Below are 20,438 nucleotides of genomic sequence, written 5' to 3'. Positions count from 1 at the left end.
TCACAGTGGGATAAAATGAGTCAGAGAAAAGGAGGGTCAGAAAAACAGAGGATGAGATGACTAAACAAATTTACAAACAATCCTGAAAACATGACAAGAGGAGCTGCAGAGAGCATACAAAGGATTAGAAAGTGATGAAGGTTTAAGAAGAAGAGAGGCTGAATAAGGGAACTAGAGGTAGAGAGATTTTAAGGTTTTGGTCCTACCATGGTGAATGATGCCATTTTCCAGCAAGGCCTGTCCCAGGTTGACTCCTTCGTCAGGTTTGCTGATCTCTCCACTCTCTATCAGCCATGACACAAACTCACTGAAACACAAGACAGAGAAGGAAAAGATGAGGACCAGTTTCTTAAAGTTGTGCTCTATTAACCGTCACCACCTCTGCTATGGGAGTCCTTATGGGGTTGCAAACAGTAGAACAATTTCTCTGCAACAATACATGGTTTCAAAGTGTCACTCTACTGTACATGTTATAACACACACATAATCCTGAGTTCCTTCAGTTCTCTCTGAGTTTGACTCTAATCTGGATGAAACCAGAAGAGTTTTTTCATGGAAGACACATCAAAGTATAAATTCACGAATATAATTCATAGTAATGTTTGAAAATAAAGGCAGACTTCTATCCTGTATGTGAGCAACTGTATATGCAAGCATAACTTTCAATATGCATGCCATAGTGTTCTGTGAAAGCTGAAACCCTACTTCCTTTCTGTGCTGATTCTGCAAGATTACAAGACATTTAGAAGGTACGATCTTGTAGGCACATCGTGTGGGTGCACGTTTTGGATATTTGACATTAAGCTGGTATTTCTGATGAAGCCCAGTTCTTTCATTGTTCATAGAGGTGCGTCAGCTACTGTATCTGCTCATCTTTCACATATTTATTTATGCATGACGTGTTGATATATCTCATTGAGCAGGGGGATTTCTCTACAGCTCTGTTTCTTCATGTTAAATATGGTCAAACTGTTCAAAATTACATGCAAATGTTTTAAAGGTCCCACCACAGAGCAATCTGTGAAGCAGCAACCTGATCTTCACTTTCTTCTTTGAAAGTAAAGATCAGGTTGCTGCTTCAGCACTGCAACAACAACAAGAAATGCATTCAAGTTTGAAGTAGAGATTCCATTTTCACTGTTTACATGGACACTTAATGAAGTGATCAAATTAAGATATCAAAAACATCAAGCATTTCATCCGAATAAAACCAGTTTGACGTATAGAATAGTTCCGCTGGTTCCATGTACCGAAAATAGCAGAAGAGAAGTTGTTCCTTCTGTCTGTTGCTAACAACAAACACTGTTGTTGATGTGTCGCTGTACATAATGTGTTAAAATAAAAAAAAACTACCTCCATGTGTTACTTCTCACCTCCTTGATGTGCATCAGAGATTTCAATCTCTTCCTTTCTTGCATCTGATGCTTTGGATGTCTGTATTTTATTTTATTTCATTGGCCATCCAGACATTCAACAATCCCGAGTTAACTTAACTTAAGTCTCAAGCAAAAAGAGCTATATAATAATAATAATAATAATAATAATAATAATAATAATAATAATAATAATACATTATATTTATAAAGGCGCTTTTCTCTAAGACAAAAGCTAATGATAATGAAGCTGAATAGCAAATCTGCTAGAAAGATTCTTTATCTAATGTTGGATTTTTTTTTAAATAAATTGGTGTTGTTTGTTTGTTCTATATCTCAGTCATGTGATGCAAACTTGTTTACAAATGTCCTTCAGGCAGAGCACATCACTTTCAAGACTGTATGACACAACCAGTACAGCACGTTCCCTCTGATGCTGAGCCGTCCGCGATGATCATCGCTGTCGTCCCTGTGTAATACAACATGTTGACACGGCTCTAAGTGCAGTTCAGTCAGCTAGAGAGAGATCTAAAGTGGTTACAGCGGTTTGAATGAACTATTTCAACCACAGGCGCAGAGAAGAGGAGACGTTTTGCTTTAAGTTAATCCTTTTCTCCGAGCACTGAACAAATGTTTGAGCGAGAAAATTACATTCTCCTCTTCTTCATCATTATCTGGGGAGGCGATTCCACTCAGCAGCATGGAATACAAATAGTGGAGGGAGCTAGTGTGTGTGTGTGTGTGTGTGTGTGTGTGTGTGTGTGTGTGTGTGTGTGTCTGTGTGTGCGTGTGTGACTGTGTGTCTGTGTGTGCGTGTGTGAATGTGTGTGTGTGCGTGTGTGCGTGTGTGAATGTGAATGTGTGAGTGTGTGTGTGTGTGTGTGTGTGTGTGTGTGTGTGTGTGTGTGTGTGTGTGTGCATCAGAGACTTTTGTAATCTATCATTCAGCATGGGAATAATTTGAAGCTCTTGAGTGAGAAATCTGTGGATTGGCTTTCAGGCAGTAGTGCAATGGATGTGAATGAGTGTGTGTGTGATTGCTCAGCATGTGTAAATGTCAAGTATGTCTGTGTGTTTGTGTGTTTGTGTGCGTGTGTTTGTACATAAAGTCAAGCCACAAGCATGTGATTTATCATGCAGTGCTGCGGACATCTTAAGCCACATGCAACAAGTCATCTTTGTTTTCATGAGGCAGAAAAAAGGGATTTTTTTCAGTGATATGTACAGTGAATCCTACAACTTGAAACTGCCTAAGGTGTGAGTGTGTATGAGTGTGTATGAGTGTGTATAAGTGTGTATGAGTGTGTATGAGTGTGTATGAGTGTGTATGAGTGTGTATGAGTGTGTATGAGTGTGTATGAGTGTGTATGAGTGTGTATGAGTATGTGTGTGCAGCTGCTAATTGACACTGACAGGGGACTGAAGTGAATGCAAGGGGAGGTCCATGTGAATGTAAGTGCGTCTCTGTGTGCGTGTGGATGTTACGTAAGAGTTGGTTTAATTTTGGACCCCGATCTGTTATGGACATTAATACGCCGTGCAATGATAGTGTGTGTGTGATGTGTGTGTGTCAGTGAGTGGAGGAGAGAGAGAAATTGATACAGCGTGAGAAAGAGAGTCAGACGGCCTTCAGCCATACACACACACACATGCACGCACATACAGTGTGTGTAAAAGACAAGAGTTGGGGGAATATCAGCTGAAGACATGTTTCTAATCGAGTAATCGGGTAGATTACTATTAAGGCAGACATTACAGAGGAGACTAACTTCACAGTTTTGTTCTGTAAGTTGGTTTTCAGGGTTTTGAAGTTGTACTTTGTTTCTTGGTTTGTTTGTTCTTTGTCACCTTTGTGTGATTGCAGGAGGTGAGATAGCAGGAGGTAATGTTTTTCCCTGTGTGCCCAGCCGCTCTCTGCCAGGGGCCTCGCTGCACAGGCAAGCAGAAAGCCACCCAGGGAGATACAAGCCACCCCCCACCCAAACCATCCAGGCTGGCTTCAACCCCCATCGCTATGGATCAATAGAACCACTGTCGTTATGTAATACCTGAAAAAGATTACACCATTTCTATAAGAGAGAGAGGTCAGAACAAGTTTAAAATAAACCTGCACACTGATGCACAGACACACACAGATACACCGTCACAGACATACAAGTAAAGAAAACTGATGGATAGTATTTACACATCACGCAAATGCACACACATGTGAACAAACTATCAATCACACCTACATTCAACAAAAAAACATGATGATGATGATGATAACAAAAGAGAGCCAGAGTGACTGTGTTAGCCTGAGAGTTGGTTGATGCGTGCAGCTTTGTGCACCTAACTTTGTACCAGTTACCCAGAAGTACCATATTTGTAACCACAGTTAAAGTAGTAATAGTTAAAGCTAAGATCACATGGGGATTGTGATTCACTAATTCTGGTAATATTGATAGAGATTGAAAAGACCATAATACTTATTCTACTCTGAGACTACCACTAAGTCATCTATAGGCATTTATAGTTTTGTTTCGAAAGTTTGGATTCACAACTAAGCTGAAGGCATCCAATAAAAATTAAAGTAGAAAAATTTGTATCAAATTAAGTACTTGATTGGTGCTTTAAAGGGACTGGTATCGTTACATATTCTAACTTTAAAACTCAAAATGCCACCCTGTTCTACTTGTCACACTGATTTTTGTTTTCTAAAATCTTTCAGGTTCAGTCTCGACAACATTTCCAGTTATCTGAATGTCTTCCAGCCATATTACTTCTGAGCAAAGCATCTTGGGACAAAGTGTGCCTCAACAGCTCACAAGTGTGAATTCTGACTTCTCTTTTCCACACGTATTTGCAATGTGAGAACAATACATGCTCAAAACCTGCACAGATTGAGTGGGTCTGAAGTATGGAATTGGGACGCAGCTGAAGAGTTTTCCCTCAGAGGATAAGAGAAAAGAATGAAAAGTGAAAAGCTAGAATAACAAAAAGTAAAGCATGTTACCACTGACCATCTTCCAGTGCAGACAGCAGACCGATGATGGAATAATGCTATCAAGACAATACGGTGCTATCAAACCGGCAGTCAGCATCTCTGTTTAATGCAATAAGCACTCAAACTGTGCCTGCTGCTAATTTCATCACGGAGACAAATGCAGGGCTAATGCAGGTTGCTCTCATCGGCAGGAAATGACTGAGCGATAAAGTGAGGAAAAGTGGGAGATGTCGGAAAGTGAAAACAGATTGAGAGAAAGAGGCAGACGAACAAGACTTAGAAACCACACAAACGATTCTGAGGAGGGAAGGAGTGTCTGACAAGTCAGAGTACGAGAAAAACTCATGTGGGCTGAGACAAACTGTGAAACCACCTTCCTTCCACATTCAATCAACTCTTTCAAGTCTTGAACCCCCTTGCCCAGAATCCTGATTGTTCTTGTCTCTTGTCCTTCATAATTGCTTTGGCTCTTATGTGTTGCTCTTTTGTGCTTTTTTTAAACGTGCTTTATAAATACATTTGACTTGACCCTCTTATCCTTCCTCAGCCATATTGCAAACTCAACTCAGCTTCCCCACCATACTGACACAAACTAATCCGAAGAGAGCTCACAGATAGTGTTGTCTGATTAGACAAGTGATCTGGATGCATGCCCATGGAATAGATTAACAGTTTGCATGAAAACGAATGGCACTTGTCCATGTTTTTCTTCGTCACTGCGATCAGAAATACAACTCATTCTGCAGCTCTATATTAATAAAGCACACTCTGACAGGGATGAGGAGCGCTGTAACATGTATGCAGTATTACTGATTGTTTATAGAAGGTCTCAGAATCCAGACAGCTAATGACTGAGAAAGAAAAACACCGGGACCAGAACTTCAAACGACATCACGGAGGTGGAACTTGTCTGTAGAAACACCATTACATGTTTGAGCAACTCATTAAATTTGCTTCTTGTCGATGGTTAAATGTTATCATCACTGCATATATCTCTGAAAACCCCTTCTGATAGGGGATGGATGTAATGATGTGTCATTTATTGGCAGGCCGTGTTGGTGTGCTGCATACATTACTTGTCACTCTGGTTTCTCTTTGAAATACCAGTCATCAGTCACCTTTAAAGTCTTCCCTGGTTTTCCTTTTTTCCTCCCCAAGACAGTGCTTGAAAGAATCTTAATTGCAGCCAGGACCTCTGGTGTGAATGTAGAGAAGCTGAGGGAAACTTAAGCAAGACTCTCATTGTCTATTCATCACATTGAAGCATCAAGGAGCCAGAGAGGGGGACCGACTTGTTGCAGAGGTTTAGTTAAAGGTCCTCTGCTAATGAAAGTCTGGGTGTGAGAGCAGGGCTCCATGATATGAGTGTGTGAGGAGAAACTCGGTCCCCTCCGTGACCCATTGGAGTAGGCTATGAGGGGGACTCATTACCCTGCCAGAGTATGCGGGGCTAAAACAGTTAGGCATGTTGCCAGGACTTGAGTGGACTGGAAAGCAGCTCTTTAAAAACCTACTGATCTTACGTAACGACCATTTGAAAAGATTGCCTTGTGAGCAGCACAGCATCGCTGTCACATTCTTGGAGGCTGTCACTTAGGGGCTGAGGGAAAATACTCACTTTCCCATGAAGCACTTGGGCACAATGCTGAGCTTCCGGCGTCTATCCTTAATGAGGTGTCGGTTCTTGGTCATCATCATGTGGTAGAGCTTTTCTCCTTTCTCTGCAATCATCATGTAGGCATCCCGCTCCATTCCCAGTTTGAGACCTAGAATAAAAAGAGGAGAGAAAAAAAGAGTCCCAGGAGGTTTATCACTGTTATCATCAATGCATGACTTCATGTTGCCAAGTAGGACATGTTCCTGGATCCCACTCTGCCATCCTGGACCACCAGAGCACACAATCATTCACAGCCTTCTGAACTGCTCATTATCCTTCTCCTGGACGTTTTCATCATGTTTATGAGCTTAGCTGAGTTTCTTTTTCAACAGAAGTTAGTCAAACTGGATGATATCTCTTCTATGAGCCATTCAGTCGTCACCATTGAATATTTTAAGTGGAATATCTACCCTAAGCTGTGGCTACGAAAGCTTCTGCAGGAATGATGTCTTAGCTTGCTCACTAGTTAGGTTATGCTACCAAGTCCTAATCACACTTCAGTTTTAAATTTCAACAAAGCACAAAGAAAACTGAGAAGCTCAGAGGCAGAACAATGTTAGTGTTAGGTGCCTGTGATTCCTAAATCTTTATGTCAGAAATGCAATGTCACATATTGATTCAGGAACACGTCCTACTTAAGAAATCACGTGAGCACTTCGCTTTCCAACGAATGTCACAAGACTCTGACTTAAAATTAAACTTTTCTTTGACAGTAGAGGATGTGAGAGTGAAAATAAATGAACAAACAAAATCTTAGCACACAGAGACTCTATAAAATAGTGCCAAGAAAAAGAAAACAAAAGCAGACCCATTACTGCACACAAATGTTAGCTTTAAGCGTCATTTACAAAGATCAGAGCAGAAGGTAAAGGCTGTTATGGTGTTGTTGAAAGAGTAAAAAAGCCCTTTGCCTGGACGGCCTGCTTGTTTTCTGGTATTGTGCAGAGGGAATGAAGCAAGACCAGAGCTTGAAGACTCAGGTCTGCTAGACACTCCAGAACAAACCCAGATTTGAATCTGTAGTAGACGAGTTGTTTTTGAGTTCAGGAGGGTAGTGTGATCTTTATCTTGTTTCTGTGTTGGTTTGTGAACTATTATTTCTGTGATGTAAAACATGCATGTGAGGGTCCATTGTGAAGCCAGTCTCTCCTGTAAAGCCTCTCTGTGAGTACACTGTTTAGCTCCTTCAACTCATCAAGGGGTTTTGATGAACTTCTGAACCGTACTGTGAGACTTTCTGACTCGGGCAGCTCAACTCTGCTGCACTGTGACTCCCTAAGCTGCTTAACTCATCTGAGAGGCACAACAAGCTGCTGAACTCAGCTAGAAAAGTATTCTTCTATAAACATCCCAATGGACTTCAAAAAGACAAATTTTTTTGTAACGCCTGGGAACGAGTCCAACCAAAGATCTTGATCACTTGTCAAACACACGTCTTTGTCTAAAGGCAAAGACACAAAGAGGCTGAGGACTGGCTGAATGCTGCAGATCAGTGGATTCACGATTCAATGCTACTTCTTTCATGGTTTTATTTTTGGCATGAAGATGGTAAGGGTTATATTGTTTAGACAGCTGACTTGTCATTTCCTCTCGTACTGGTTGCAGAGTTTACGTGCACGCTTGCATTCAGCTGGTATTGCTTGCAGCCTTTGTGATGACCTTATCAGCAAATTTTAACAACATGTGAAACAATGGATCACATGTATTATTTGTTTTTCTCTGAAGTCTGTGAAAATCACCAGTGACCTGGTTAGAATTTAAGTACTTTTTGTGGATCTCAATTCAGGTTTGATGGTGAAAGTAGTGAATTTAAACAATCATCGTCAACAGTTGTATGAGCTATTGCACTACTGCTCCAAAACACCTTGTTTTACAATACCAGACATATTATAGTTGTCACTTTTAGTCTCATCTTCAAAAGTTTTGTAATTGTGATTTCTTGTCTGCTTTTTTATGAACAGCTATACAAATTTTCATTGTACCTCGTTAAATGACATTAAAGTTAATTCTGACTCTGTTCCAGTACATTTTTGAGTACATGCTAAACTGACCGAGGAAAGCTGAGTCATCTTGATTTATAGAGCTGTGCTAGCAGCGCCAACATGGGCAAGGATGCATTAGAGCCAGCAGCTGCATCCTCTGCCTCTGCTTTATTCTGTCACCTGGAGCATGGTGGGAGTGTGGGAAAGGTAGATGACCAAATTCTAACTCTCCCAAAAACATTTTTAAACCATTCACTGTTGTCAGTATTCTCTGCCATCATATAAAACGATCTTGCCTGTTGGTCTACCCACCACGAAAAACTATACATTTCATCACTAGTGCCGGAAAAAGTAGCATGTTCTGCAGTTTGAAATAATCCCTTCACTTCTATATGTTAGTAGACCTGTACAAAATTACTCTCTATCACAATACGAGCATTGTCCATAAACACATCACCAAAGTGCAATGCTTTCATTCTAGGTATCAAAACATGTTAACTTTAGGATGAAGGTCTGACGTATGACGACATGTTTTGACAACACTTTGCTGCAGTCAACTCGCTCAGATTATCAGTGACCTTCAGATTACCTGATGTCAAATTAATGGTTAAAAAAAAAAGGAGCTTGAATCTGTTTTGGATGTGGGAGGGACCTGCTGCAAACACAGGTATGTAAAATGTGAAGAGCAGCAGATTACATATTGTGCATTCTCGTTAACATGCCCTCTGATTGAATGTCATCGTATTGTTTTCAAGACATAGGATAATTTTGTTGCAGATGGCATTTTTTCTTGTGTCCTGCAGTCTTATTTTCAAGGGAAACTTTACGATAAAGGTGACAAAAAATACTTTTTAAACTACCTAATGCACTTTTTAGCATTTAAAGTCAAGGCTGAGAGGCGAGTGTGTGGCCAGAAGTCTCCCAAACTAATAAGGACTGACAGGATGAGACAAACAATGTATGGAGTTACACAGTTAACTCTTGAATCCACTTTTCCCACCCATTTGGTCTTTTTGGGTTCTGCCCTGGCAGCCTGTGATAGAGGTGGGGTTAAATTACATTTGACAGCAGCTGGAGTAGACTTAAACAATGAGTGTCATTGAACAACAGACGAGGGGCCCGTCCAGAGCGGAGGCCCCCTCAGCTTCTGGTCCAGCTGTCAGAGTTTGTCTTGTGCTTTTCCTCGTCTAATACCCTATCGCATTATCTGACCTCCACTTCCGGAGGTGTTCAGTGATAAGAGTGAACACCTCCAGATGGCAGTTGTTGAACAAAGAGAGTCTTTCGAGAGGGTTCAGAGGAGAGCCGCATGTCCAACACACGGGAGGGACACGGCGATACACGGAAAAGGTCACATCAAACAAGGCGAGTCAGGGAGAGCAGCAATGCATGAAGGGGCAGAAGTGGAAGAATTGTTGCTTTATTCAATTTATTAAGGGAAAACTTTATCATTTAGATGTCTAGACTGTAGTAAAGAGGATGAGAGGAAGGTGGAGAGCAGAAAGGACTGCAGAGCGGGTAATAGAGAGGGAAAGTGTGGGGAAATTGGGCAGTGTGACTGATCTGGCATCTGTTAGCCTCAGGTCGATTTCCGCTGGGCTGAAACTTAACACCACAAGCTGCATCACGCTCCTCCGTACTTATTTGTACTCTGAAACCCTTTCATCAAACATCAGATGACATCAGACCCTGCTGTGGATGCTTGTTGTAAGTCAAATGAGAAAACGGATTCACTGAAATGTAAATGTTTATGTTGTATTACGCTGACGTGCACGTGCAGCTCAAACCTTTGAGCGCTCTGTTATTTCCAGCTAACTTATGCTAATGAGCCGATAGCTTTAGGGGTCCTGTTTGATTTTTTAGCCATCAGTACTATCAGGTGACCTGCAGTGTACCACCTCAAATCTGTTTAAAGCCTTTCACACTGTCTGAAGCACTGACTGAGACAGATGGCCCGAGCTGAACAGGTGGGAACACATTTTAAGACAAAAGAGGGAAGTTAAGGGAAAACAATTTAAAGGAGCAACAAGAGTATCAGCTTACATCACTAATATCACATTAGTGAAGGAGATGCTGTGTGGGGTTTCTCACCAGTAATGTAAAGGGCGTGACTTAATGGATATATTCGGTTTAATAGTCTTTGATTTCCTGCACAATCATCCTGAGTTTTTCCTGCATGTTCATTTATTATTGTAAATGGATAAAACTCTCCAGTCAGAGGAAGAAATAAACACTTGTATTATGTTTAAAATAGAAGCAGATTATTTAAAGATGTGTCTGCAGCTTTACTTTTTCATGTCCTATTTTAAGCCGCTGACCAAGATGCTGTTTCTAGCACATCAGTTGTTTGAAAATGAGTCACATCGCAGCAAAGCTTTGATTAGAAAAACATCACAGCTGCATTGATTTGCTTTAATACGAGGAACAGATTGAGGAAGCAGTATCTGTTCGGCACACAGGTTAACCAGGCAGACTGTAAACGTCACAACACCTAAGCCTCTGTTTACTAAACAAAGGCAGGCAGCTTGTTCAAGGTGGGACACCACCGAAGGACACAAACAGTGTATCCAGGTCAGAGGCACATCCTCAGTCATTACTGAAACTGAAAGGGAATTCAACATGTAGGGCAGCAGAAAATGTGCTGAAAACGCCTTGCAATGGCTAAACTACTGATCAGAAGTGTAGAGGCTGTTCAACACATGTTTCCAAGGACAGGAACTTTAAGGTCTGCTCTGTATCTTGTCAGTCAAATTGGTTTCATCTGCTTTAATCAAGCCTCCAAAAGCACCTTTAACTCGTTTTTCCAGTCTGGTGCAGCAACAAATTCCTGTCGGCTTACACAAGTTCAATTTCTATGAAGCATGTTTTTATTACAGTGCATCTCTGCATTTCCAGCCACATTATAGTAGTTTAACAGCATCATTTAAGTAGGTCAGGAGCTGGGTCCAGCTCGAGCTAGAATGAGTTTTGCTACCTTAACTTCACCATTACTTCAATTTAGCTCTTCCTTTGGGTTCATACCGGTGGACAACAATTCCAGTCTCGACCATTTACCTCATGTCCTCCCCAACTCTCTTCTCCCCACATTTCCTGTCTCTCTTCAACTATCCTTTCAGATAAAGGCAAAAGTGCCCAAAAATATAACTTTACAAAAAATAAATAAAGTTGTTGCACTTTTAGTCAATGCATTACATTTTTTTAAAAACTGCTTGCATCACAAAAAGACTGCTGAACAACATCTCATGCTCAACTTAAACGCATCAAAACTTTGCATGTTTATCAGCCTGAGACGACCTTTGCATCTTCAAAATGACGCTCTTTGGATTTCATTCAAATAACAAGCTAAAGTTTGCAGAGGCTTGACTAAGAGCCCCTGAAACCTGGCTGATGACTGAAATCAATGACTTTCATATTGAAGTCAGACAAACACTAAAGTGATAGCCTACTATTTTAATGACTGGGGATTTAAGGGAAGTGAAGATGAACTTCGCTGTAAGCGTGCACCGAAGCGATGGTGACGGAAAAAGAAAGAGGATGTTGAAAGGAAATAAATAAGAAATGCTAAAACAACAGGATGTGGAGGAGGGGGGCAGGAGGTCCAACCCACCTTTTAAACAAATGAGGACTAACACAAAAGTCCTGCTTCAAAACCCACCTTCATGAAGTTTATAACGCACAGTTTTTGTTGAGCCTATTTCAAAAAGGTGTTGATCTACCTTTAAGTTAATTTGGTACATAATTTTGTTTTGCTGTGTGTTTCAGTGCATTATACGATACATGAAGTATCAGTCATGATTTTATATTAACAATCTTCACACCCGTAGAGTGTTAAACAAGGTTGGCAGCACGCTGTATTTCTGATCAAGATCACAAAACTTCAGGGAAGAGACGACATAAAGGTCATAATTAGTATGCAGTGTCACTCCAACAAACCACGAGTACCACCAAACTAGCTTTAAAAAAGAGTCACTCACTTTCTCTCTGCTCCCGCTCCCTGATGATGGCGTCCAGCCACTTCTGCTTGTCCTCTGCATTTTTGGCCATGCAGACGAACCACTTGTTCTTCGCTGTGTTGTGGATCTTCCAGCCGTTTGTCACTGTGTAGTTGTTGCTGTGATAGTCCGCTGCAAGCGAGAGGACATTTATTGAGAAACTTGTTTTTAAAATTGAGATAAAGGTAAGGGTAAACATACTTTATTAATTCCCATGGGGGAAATTCAATTTTTCCATTCAGTTCTTTTCTGATCATGCTACATACACACATAGTTTGATGTACATACAATCATGCACAAACATGCTATGGACATGCACTTAGGAGAGATGTCAGAGTGTGGAGGCTGCCATCAACCAGCGCCACCTGAGCAGTTGGGGGTTTGGTGCCTTGCTCAAGGGCACCTCGGCAGTGCCCAGGCAAATGGACCAGCAACTCTCCAGCCACCAGCCCACTTGCCAAACTTTGTCCACTCTGGGACTCCAGCCGGCAAGCCTCCGATTCCCAAGCCAAGTCCCTATGGACTGAGCTACTGCCGCCCCAAATTGAGAGTTTTACTGCAGAGTCTTAGGGATCATTTTTCCACTTCATCGGTTCATATTAAGCAGGGTTTAACATTTAAGGAGAAACTTGAAACAGTCATTTTATTAAAAGAAAGTGGTTCTTTAAATTGTTTGCTCACTGATATTTGTTGAGCTTGTTTGTTTTTCCCCTTTTGTTCTCATGAAGAGAGACAAAAACCAGACACACACACTACGTTAAGGATGACCCCAGCGGTAAGTAAAGGAAGTAATGAGCATAATCAAATTACTCTTGAATAAGTTAACATCAAAGTTATCTCTAAAGAGGATTCACCGCTCCAGTGATGATTCACAAGCCAATTAAAAAGATAAACCTGATGCAGCCTGAAAGCAGGAACACACCATCTTTCCACTGACTCAACAAAACCTCTCCTCGTACCTCGCTCTAATTTTATCATCCATTTAGCTGCAGGTGAGCCGCTCCTGAATAATGAATGGCCACTGGTAATGGGGTGCATTAGTCTCACACTCAAAGGTCATATAAATAGATCTGATACTTCAGGGCCCCGCAGGGAGCAGCTCCTGCTGATCTGAGGGAGCGGGGAACTGAGCCTGGACACACACACTACTGTGACGAGCCTCTCTGCAGCCACCGGGAGGGAAAAGATGGATTCTAGGAAATGTTATGTAAGTGCATGCTGAGATCTGGTAAGGTGGTCTTCATCAAGACAGAGTGGTGTATGTTTTAGTCAAGAGAAGAAGTCCACAAGATGTCCGTTAATATTTTGGAACGGAAACTCTTTTTTCCAATCAAAGCCCTTAGCTGATAACCTCAAATACTCCAACATTTCATATCATTCAGGCCTCACAATCAGATAGGCGGTGTACTTGGATTTCATACATGTACATTTTCCCAGTACGGACCACTTAGTTCTGCGAATGTTTTTCTTTGTGGTTTCCCCTTCAAGCAGCCGAAATGTGACAGCCAGCATGCAGAAAAAAGGTCATGTGAGCTTGCAAAATACTCTGCCGGCACAGAGGAGTGAAAAAAAAGAGGAAACATGTGAGAGAGAGGAAGACAATGTGTTTCTAACACAAGCATACAGCTCATACCAGGCCCAGCGAGGTGCCTCACAAATAAACCGCAACAGCAAAACGAGCTGACTGGAATCTGTATCGCAGCAGGTCCACAGATGAGACCTTTATCTTTGGCCCAGTATCTCCACCAATCAGAGGGCACCTTAGCTTTATCACCTACCTCAGTTTTGCTTTCGCACTTCAGATTTATATCAACACCACGGAGTATCACTGAGGAGCACAGCGAAAAGGTGGTACAAGAGGTTGCGAGTTACATCCTGTTTGAAACTAGGTGCGAGTTTGAAACTCCACCCAAACTGTCAACATGTACCTGATTCATATCCAACCACCAGATTCTAAATAACAAGGTTTAAAAACAAAGTTGTGAATTCTGAAAACTAACCACTTCGGGATGCAATCTTCCCTCAAAGTGAACACCTCAAGACAGCGGGTAACAGCACTGACAGAAAATACGTTTAATACTCATGAAATCATAAAACTCCGCAGCATGAAGCTGCATGAATGAACGTATAGACTCTCTCCAAACATAACGCTGCAGGGCAAACACAAACCTGTTCCATCCTCAACGTTTTCCACCTCCATCACCTCCGTGTTGATTCTGCCTCTGAACACATAGAGTGGCCCGTTGATAGACTTGGTCCTCTTGGTGGACTTCTTTCCAGAAACCCTGGGAAATGGGACAACACTGCGGTTACTCTCTGCAGGAAAAAACATCCGCTGGTGCCAGTGCAGAGCAAGGCGTTACACATTCATGAAGTTTCTACTATGGAAGCAGCCGACACATGCAGCTGTTATGGTTTTGCTTGCATAACATAAACCTACAGGAATGTGGATTTACATCCTGACTTATGGCAGAAGCTCCATGTTTAGCTTATTTTAGTAGACGGTTGTGGCTTCTTCTTCGACCCAGTGTTGATTTCCAGCTGAAAATATCCTTGAAACAAAGCTCTTATAATACCACTAAAGCCAACCTACATGCCTCTGGTACAGCTTGATACGTTGGATCCAGTATGACAATATGCCGGTGTATGCATGGATCAGAAAACTGTTTAAATATTCACATATTAAAATATTCAGCTTATTTCAGCTGAAATCAAATTCCTGTCAAATGGACCTGCAGGTCTGGGTGATGCTTTTGTTGTCATTGGCTTTATTGGTTCAAAGAGGACGTTTCCTGCTGTCTGCATCCATGTTTGTTGGTATTTTTGTATTTTTGCAATTGTTTTACTGTTATTCTTTAACCCATATATTGTCTTGCTATGTTTAAGAATAATCATGAAAACATTTGATCAACAAAGATAGGTAATTATTTGTTACTGCCACATAACAGAAGCTTACACTTTGTCCTACAAGCATGCAATGTGAGTGAGCATCAGTGATGAAATCAACCTGACAACACTGTTTCCTATTTGAGAGTCCTAACTGGCTGCAGGTGATGTAGAGTGAAACAATGCAACGTGCTGTTTTGACTTGACGTCTTGTTGCTATTTTCAGTCCCATCTTATGTAGACACAAATGAGGAGCCGTTAGTTCCAGTCAGATGAGGTGTTACCTGAACGATACCGCCTCATTTCACTACAGAAGCCTCAGAATGGCAGCGAGCTGAAGGGATTGCCATGACCCTCAGAGTGTCTGGTACAAAAAATGTTTATTGATTTTAAGGCTTGTTAGCCTGTTTAACAAAGTGGAGGTAGTGCTGCATTAATAATATTTTCTGGTTATAAAGTGCAGAGTAAGTCTCTCGCTGGTCTCCTGCACACAGCTGATAAATGTGGTTTGTTCACATAACGTAATGGAGGTGAATATTTGATGCAGTGTGGACAGCAAGCATCCATTGCTACGTGCTGCAATGCGATGAAACAGCTCGTTTTAAGGTTAAGATTCTTTCTGTTTTTGTGCATTAGGTTTTGATCTTGAGCTAAATTATCCTTTTAGAACAAACAGACTACGGGAGAAGGGATCACATAGTCTCACCTGGACTTTTTCTTGCAGTACACCAGAAGGTTGTCAAACAAGAAGAAGACGCGCTCCTGGATGTTTCCAGCTGAGATTTTAAGGAGATTTCCATGAAGGAGCAACCCTGTGCAAATATCCGTCAGGTTTGTTCCCTGAAGACACACAAAGATGGAGGAGACATTAGAAACATTTTCACTGTTACAACATGAAAGCGTTACACAACTTCGGATGGCAGTTTTATCCTTTGTGTACAGAGTCTTCATGCTCATGTGCTGCAGGAATAGCTTGTTTTATCAGAGCAGAGCATGGACGCTCTGATAACAGGCTAAATTTGGGAGAGGTAAGAAAAACATTGTTGTCTGTATCAAAACTTGAAGAGTTCACAACCTCACTGAAACAATATGAAATTCCACTTTGACGTTTTAGACAGTTTGTTTTCATTTATCCTCAATGATAGGAAGGAGTAAACACAGCTGTTCTCCACCCCGATTTAATTGACACTCAATGCAACACTGCAAAAATATAACTCTGCTGTTTTTAAACTTTGTTTCTACTTTGACGTATCTCAAGGTCTTACAGACTTAGGGGTGCAAAACGTTTTGGATTTTGTCCAGGAGATTGATATAAGCAGACATGGGACAGGCATCAGAGAAATAAAAACATTTTTGCACAGTTAGCTCTTTCCTTTTCTCTCAGAAGAAGTCAGGAAACTGCTTTCTCTAAAGACACCAGCCCCTCTGATAGAGATTGTCCTTTAACCTTGCAGGAGCTGGAAGTTGGCCTCAACCAGCCGGTTTAAAGGATACCATCAAAATAGCACTACACAATAATGCGGTCACAAGTCTATTCTTCAACTTCAGAGGCTTCATATCAAAACTAAGTAGCAAAAGAGAATAAAAACACTACTGCACGGCTTTCTGGGACTGACACTTTAAGCAAATTCTTCATGTGTGAGTTTGAGGAGCTGAACACTCAAAGGGTTAGTGCAGTCCTGCAGAGCTGTTACCTTTGGGACTCTTGTTTTAGGAACAAACAAAGTTTTAATATCCTCTTCTCAGGGCGTAAAAACAAGTTACAAATACACAAGAACACAGCCGTATGTGTGTAAAAGAAGGGAGTACATGATGTCACACAGACTTTGTGTTTTAGACTTACTCTCTGTAGAAATCATGATGAAATGCCATGTGTGTCTGCCATGCAAAAGGCACTTTCTGACTCAAGTTACATCACAGAAATTATGAACATTTGTAATAAAAGAAGTGGTCCATGAACTTCTCAGACTTCACTGAAGTCAATCTGGAGCTTTGAGAAAAATGCCTCATTGATTCAGCACAGCATGCTGACTAATAAACCTTTGCATGAAGTAGCTGTAACATAGTTACCATTTATTAACATCACTGTAGCATCATTAGCTCAGAAAATCACTTTCAGTATTTTCAAATATCTCCGCAGGGAGCAAACAAAGCTTTCACAGAGCATGAGCATCATGCTCCTGCCTGAGTCCTCAATAATAGATTTAACTGTAAACAAGCAAAGAAAAACTAAAGGAATTAATTTAATGACTCTGCAGCAGACGGTAAACATGCTGCCCAACAAAGCTGTCAAAACATGGCAGCTCATACATCGAATGAAAGACGTCTCATTACTCATTGTTAGACGGATCATTCCCCGCCAAATCAGCTGGAACTAAACACACCCATGTGTGGACTTAGGACAAACCCCGCCCCTCTCCCCTCTTTGGCAGCCGACCCTCAGACCACCACCCTCCCCACGCACACACGTATCCATCAGAACTGGACTCCACCATTGTCTTTGATGTTCCAAACACGGGTCCACCAGATACCCTGTGGAACCCCCCCCCCCCCCCCGTCGGCCACGCCCACGCTCCAGTGTCCATAATTGATTCCCGTGAGAGTACGTTTATGATGGATGTTCATCGCTGCAGAGTTCATCGCGGGAAAATGATTCTCTGAGCTTTTCTAAAAAATTGTGCATACCGACAGAGTCTGAGGGGGGATTGAGTTTCAGACGATCGATTCAACCTCATGTAAACTGCACTGAGCTGAGGTGAAGTGGGGAGGGGCTATGAGCGAGCGTGTGTTTGTGTGCGTGTGTGTGTGTGTGTGTGTGCGTGTGTGTGTGTGTGTGTGTGTGTGTGTGTTTGTGTGTGTGTGTGTGTGTGTGTGTGTGTGTGTGTGTGTGTGTGTGTGTGTGTGTGTGTGTGTGTGTGTGTCAGAGAGGCCATGCTGGTTTCATGTTTTGTGATGTGTGTTTGAGTGCACTTGTACACTTTCATGCATTTATAATGTTAAGAATATATGGTGGTAGTGTGTATGTTTGTGTTTGTGCAGTGTATCTGTACAGAGGTAATGTGTCTGGGCCTGATTCTGCACTGCTGGCGTCCCCTTCCATTAGGGCTGGAGGTGATTATCCAGGAGAGTGGCTGCAGAGAGGAAAGAGGAGCAGAACTAATGCTGTAAGGTTGGAGGCTCTTTTGGGTGGGGGTGAAGTGCCTTTCCGACTTTCTGCTGAGTAGTTCAGAGGAAGAGGATTGAGAAACTGATGGTCTGTGCCAGAAGAAATTACAGTCTGTTTGAGCCGTCTTCTTTTACATGAAGCCAGAATTAGTGTTTGGCTGTAACCTGAAAGAAAAGCTGCATGCTGTGCAACAACACAATCATCAAGTGCTCTAATCATTCATGTTGAGGCATTTTTTTGGAATTGACAAAAACAAGAGCTACTCCAGTGTCAATGTGAAAGGGCCTCACGTCAATGCTTCTTACATTAGTGTTGCATCATCATTGTTCAACGATTATTTCCATTATTCATTATTATTTCCAACCGAGCACTCAATCATCTAGAGTCTGAAAGTGGTGTAAAATTCACATTTAATGTTCCAAGAGCTTCAAATGCACATCGATGTGAATTTCTCTGAATATATTCCTCTAATGACGGACACTCCATTCAGCACCAGATGTAGTGATTTTGAGATATTAATGAGGGTGGAGGACGAATGCAAATTAATCTATAAACTGTGGACTTGAAAGAAAATAAGAAACACACCCAAGAGGAATGTGAGAATATTCTGTATGATCTTTTACCGTCAATATTTTCCCACTTCAGCTCAAAACATTCTATAAGGTTTACTGCACAAATAAGAAATGTCACCGCCTTCATTCTAATCACCTTCATGAATCATTTCTGCAGTATGGATTTTCTTGATTATTTGATCTTAACAGGTTTTTTTTTTTATTGTGGTTGCTTTATATTTACTTCACCTGTTCAATGTTTTTTTCATTTAATTGTCCTCTTGCTTTAGATAATTGTTTGTGAACTACTCTGTTTCAGTAAGGAGAGAGGGTAGTATTATTTTCAACATTGTGAAGTTGAATTTTCCAAGTTCCTGTTCTGGACATTTATACATGTCAGATTGTGACTCTGTTTCAAAGGCAAAGGGAGAAAAAGGAATTGTTTTTGGCGAACTGATAATGGGATGTCCCGGTGGGGCCCTCTCTCTGGTTTCATCCTTCAATGTTCCTCCTCTCCCCCTCCAAAGGTCCCCTCACATAACCCTCCCAGTGCATGTGAGTCTCCAGCTCTGCTTCCTAGGTCTCTTCTGATTGGGCCATATGCCCGTTGGCATCCCCCTTGGCACCCTGAGTGGGTGGATTGTCCCATTGGTGCCGGCTAAAACAAGGCCTCTGTTGTGGTGGGTGAGGGAGGCGTGAAAAATGCACTGGACCCTCCACTCGGCTCCCAAGCCCCGACCGTGGCCCCTGAGCTCAGAGCGGTGATTTGGCTTCAAGAGTGGTTAACTCTTCACACAGATGAAAACCATGTATGTTGTGGTATTTCCTAAAGAAGCCATTTTTTAATTAATTCTATTTTGGTTGTTCTTGATTTTGTTGTGTGAGGAAGCTCTTTCCATCTTTTCCTCAATTTTTACCCTCTAAATGTCACACCATTGCCCCTAACCCTCATGTCACTATCGTTCAGCCTTTAAGGTTTCAGTTCTCCAGCATGTATTGGCCTTTCTCCTCTTATTGTCGGCCTCCATCTTGCCTCCTTGTGACATACAAGTCTCCTGAAGACTGCTGTGCTGCTCTCTCACTCTGTCAGTCTGACTCTTACCTCCCAGCCTTCAATGTGAGACTGCAGCTGTTCCAGAGCCTCCAGTTTCTCCATCTGCCTCTTGGTCTCATTGATGTTGGAGCAGACAGCCTTCATGGCCTGCAGAGCCTCCTCCACTGCTGGGTAGTCAGCGTGCTTCTTGGGAGTCCGCTTCAGCAGCTCCTAGGTTGTAGAAAAAGAGAGGGGCTTTAGACAGGAATCAAAGACTTCGTGGCAGCAGGTACAGAAAAAATATTTATTTCATTGAGGGGCTGAAAGTATTCTGTGGCCTTTACTGAAAACAACTTCTTCTAGAGAAGTCAAAAAGCCTCCCTGCCAACAGTTCAATATAAACAAGTAGGTGGGGAAGACTTGGCCTTAAAATGCCATTAGGCAGAAGGTTCCTGCACTAAAGTCTGCTGCGCAATTATCATAATGGGTCACTGTTATTGCTCAACACAATGACATTACACTGTGCACCATATCTCTGTTTCATCATGACTCATGACTTAAGATTTGGGTTGTGTGAAAAGGCTGCATTTTTATTTGACAGAAGCATCGTGACACGAGTGCAGCAGCTGACTGTACCTTCAGCAGCAGAGGGTACTTGCAGATCCTCTGAATGGGGGTGAGAAGGTAGCCCTCCAGGGGGATATCTGTGCTTTTCTTCCCTCCCAGAAGCATGCAGTGCTGAAAGTAAAACACAGTTTGACAATATCACACACCAATATACACAAAAAGGTGTTTTTTTAATAGAAAAGTTG

At 41.8% G+C, this 20,438-nt stretch overlaps 1 protein-coding gene across 1 annotated transcript in view; it reads right to left on the bottom strand.

Moving 5' to 3' along the window:
• The window catches only part of prex1 (phosphatidylinositol-3,4,5-trisphosphate-dependent Rac exchange factor 1), a 111,555-nt gene that overhangs the window by 51,682 nt on the left and 39,435 nt on the right, over window positions 1-20,438 (bottom strand). Inside the window, exons 5-11 of the mRNA XM_034695807.1 lie at window positions 20,263-20,364; window positions 19,696-19,857; window positions 15,583-15,716; window positions 14,160-14,275; window positions 11,973-12,122; window positions 5,978-6,125; window positions 207-307 (exon numbers count right to left, since the gene is read on the bottom strand). Coding sequence (XP_034551698.1) covers window positions 207-307; window positions 5,978-6,125; window positions 11,973-12,122; window positions 14,160-14,275; window positions 15,583-15,716; window positions 19,696-19,857; window positions 20,263-20,364 — 913 coding nt within the window. The remainder of the gene's footprint in view (window positions 1-206; window positions 308-5,977; window positions 6,126-11,972; window positions 12,123-14,159; window positions 14,276-15,582; window positions 15,717-19,695; window positions 19,858-20,262; window positions 20,365-20,438) is intronic.

Source organism: Notolabrus celidotus, chromosome 11, assembly GCF_009762535.1.
Source record: "Notolabrus celidotus isolate fNotCel1 chromosome 11, fNotCel1.pri, whole genome shotgun sequence".
NCBI classification, from domain to species: domain Eukaryota; kingdom Metazoa; phylum Chordata; class Actinopteri; order Labriformes; family Labridae; genus Notolabrus; species Notolabrus celidotus.
This window is presented reverse-complemented; position numbering and strand designations above follow the sequence as displayed.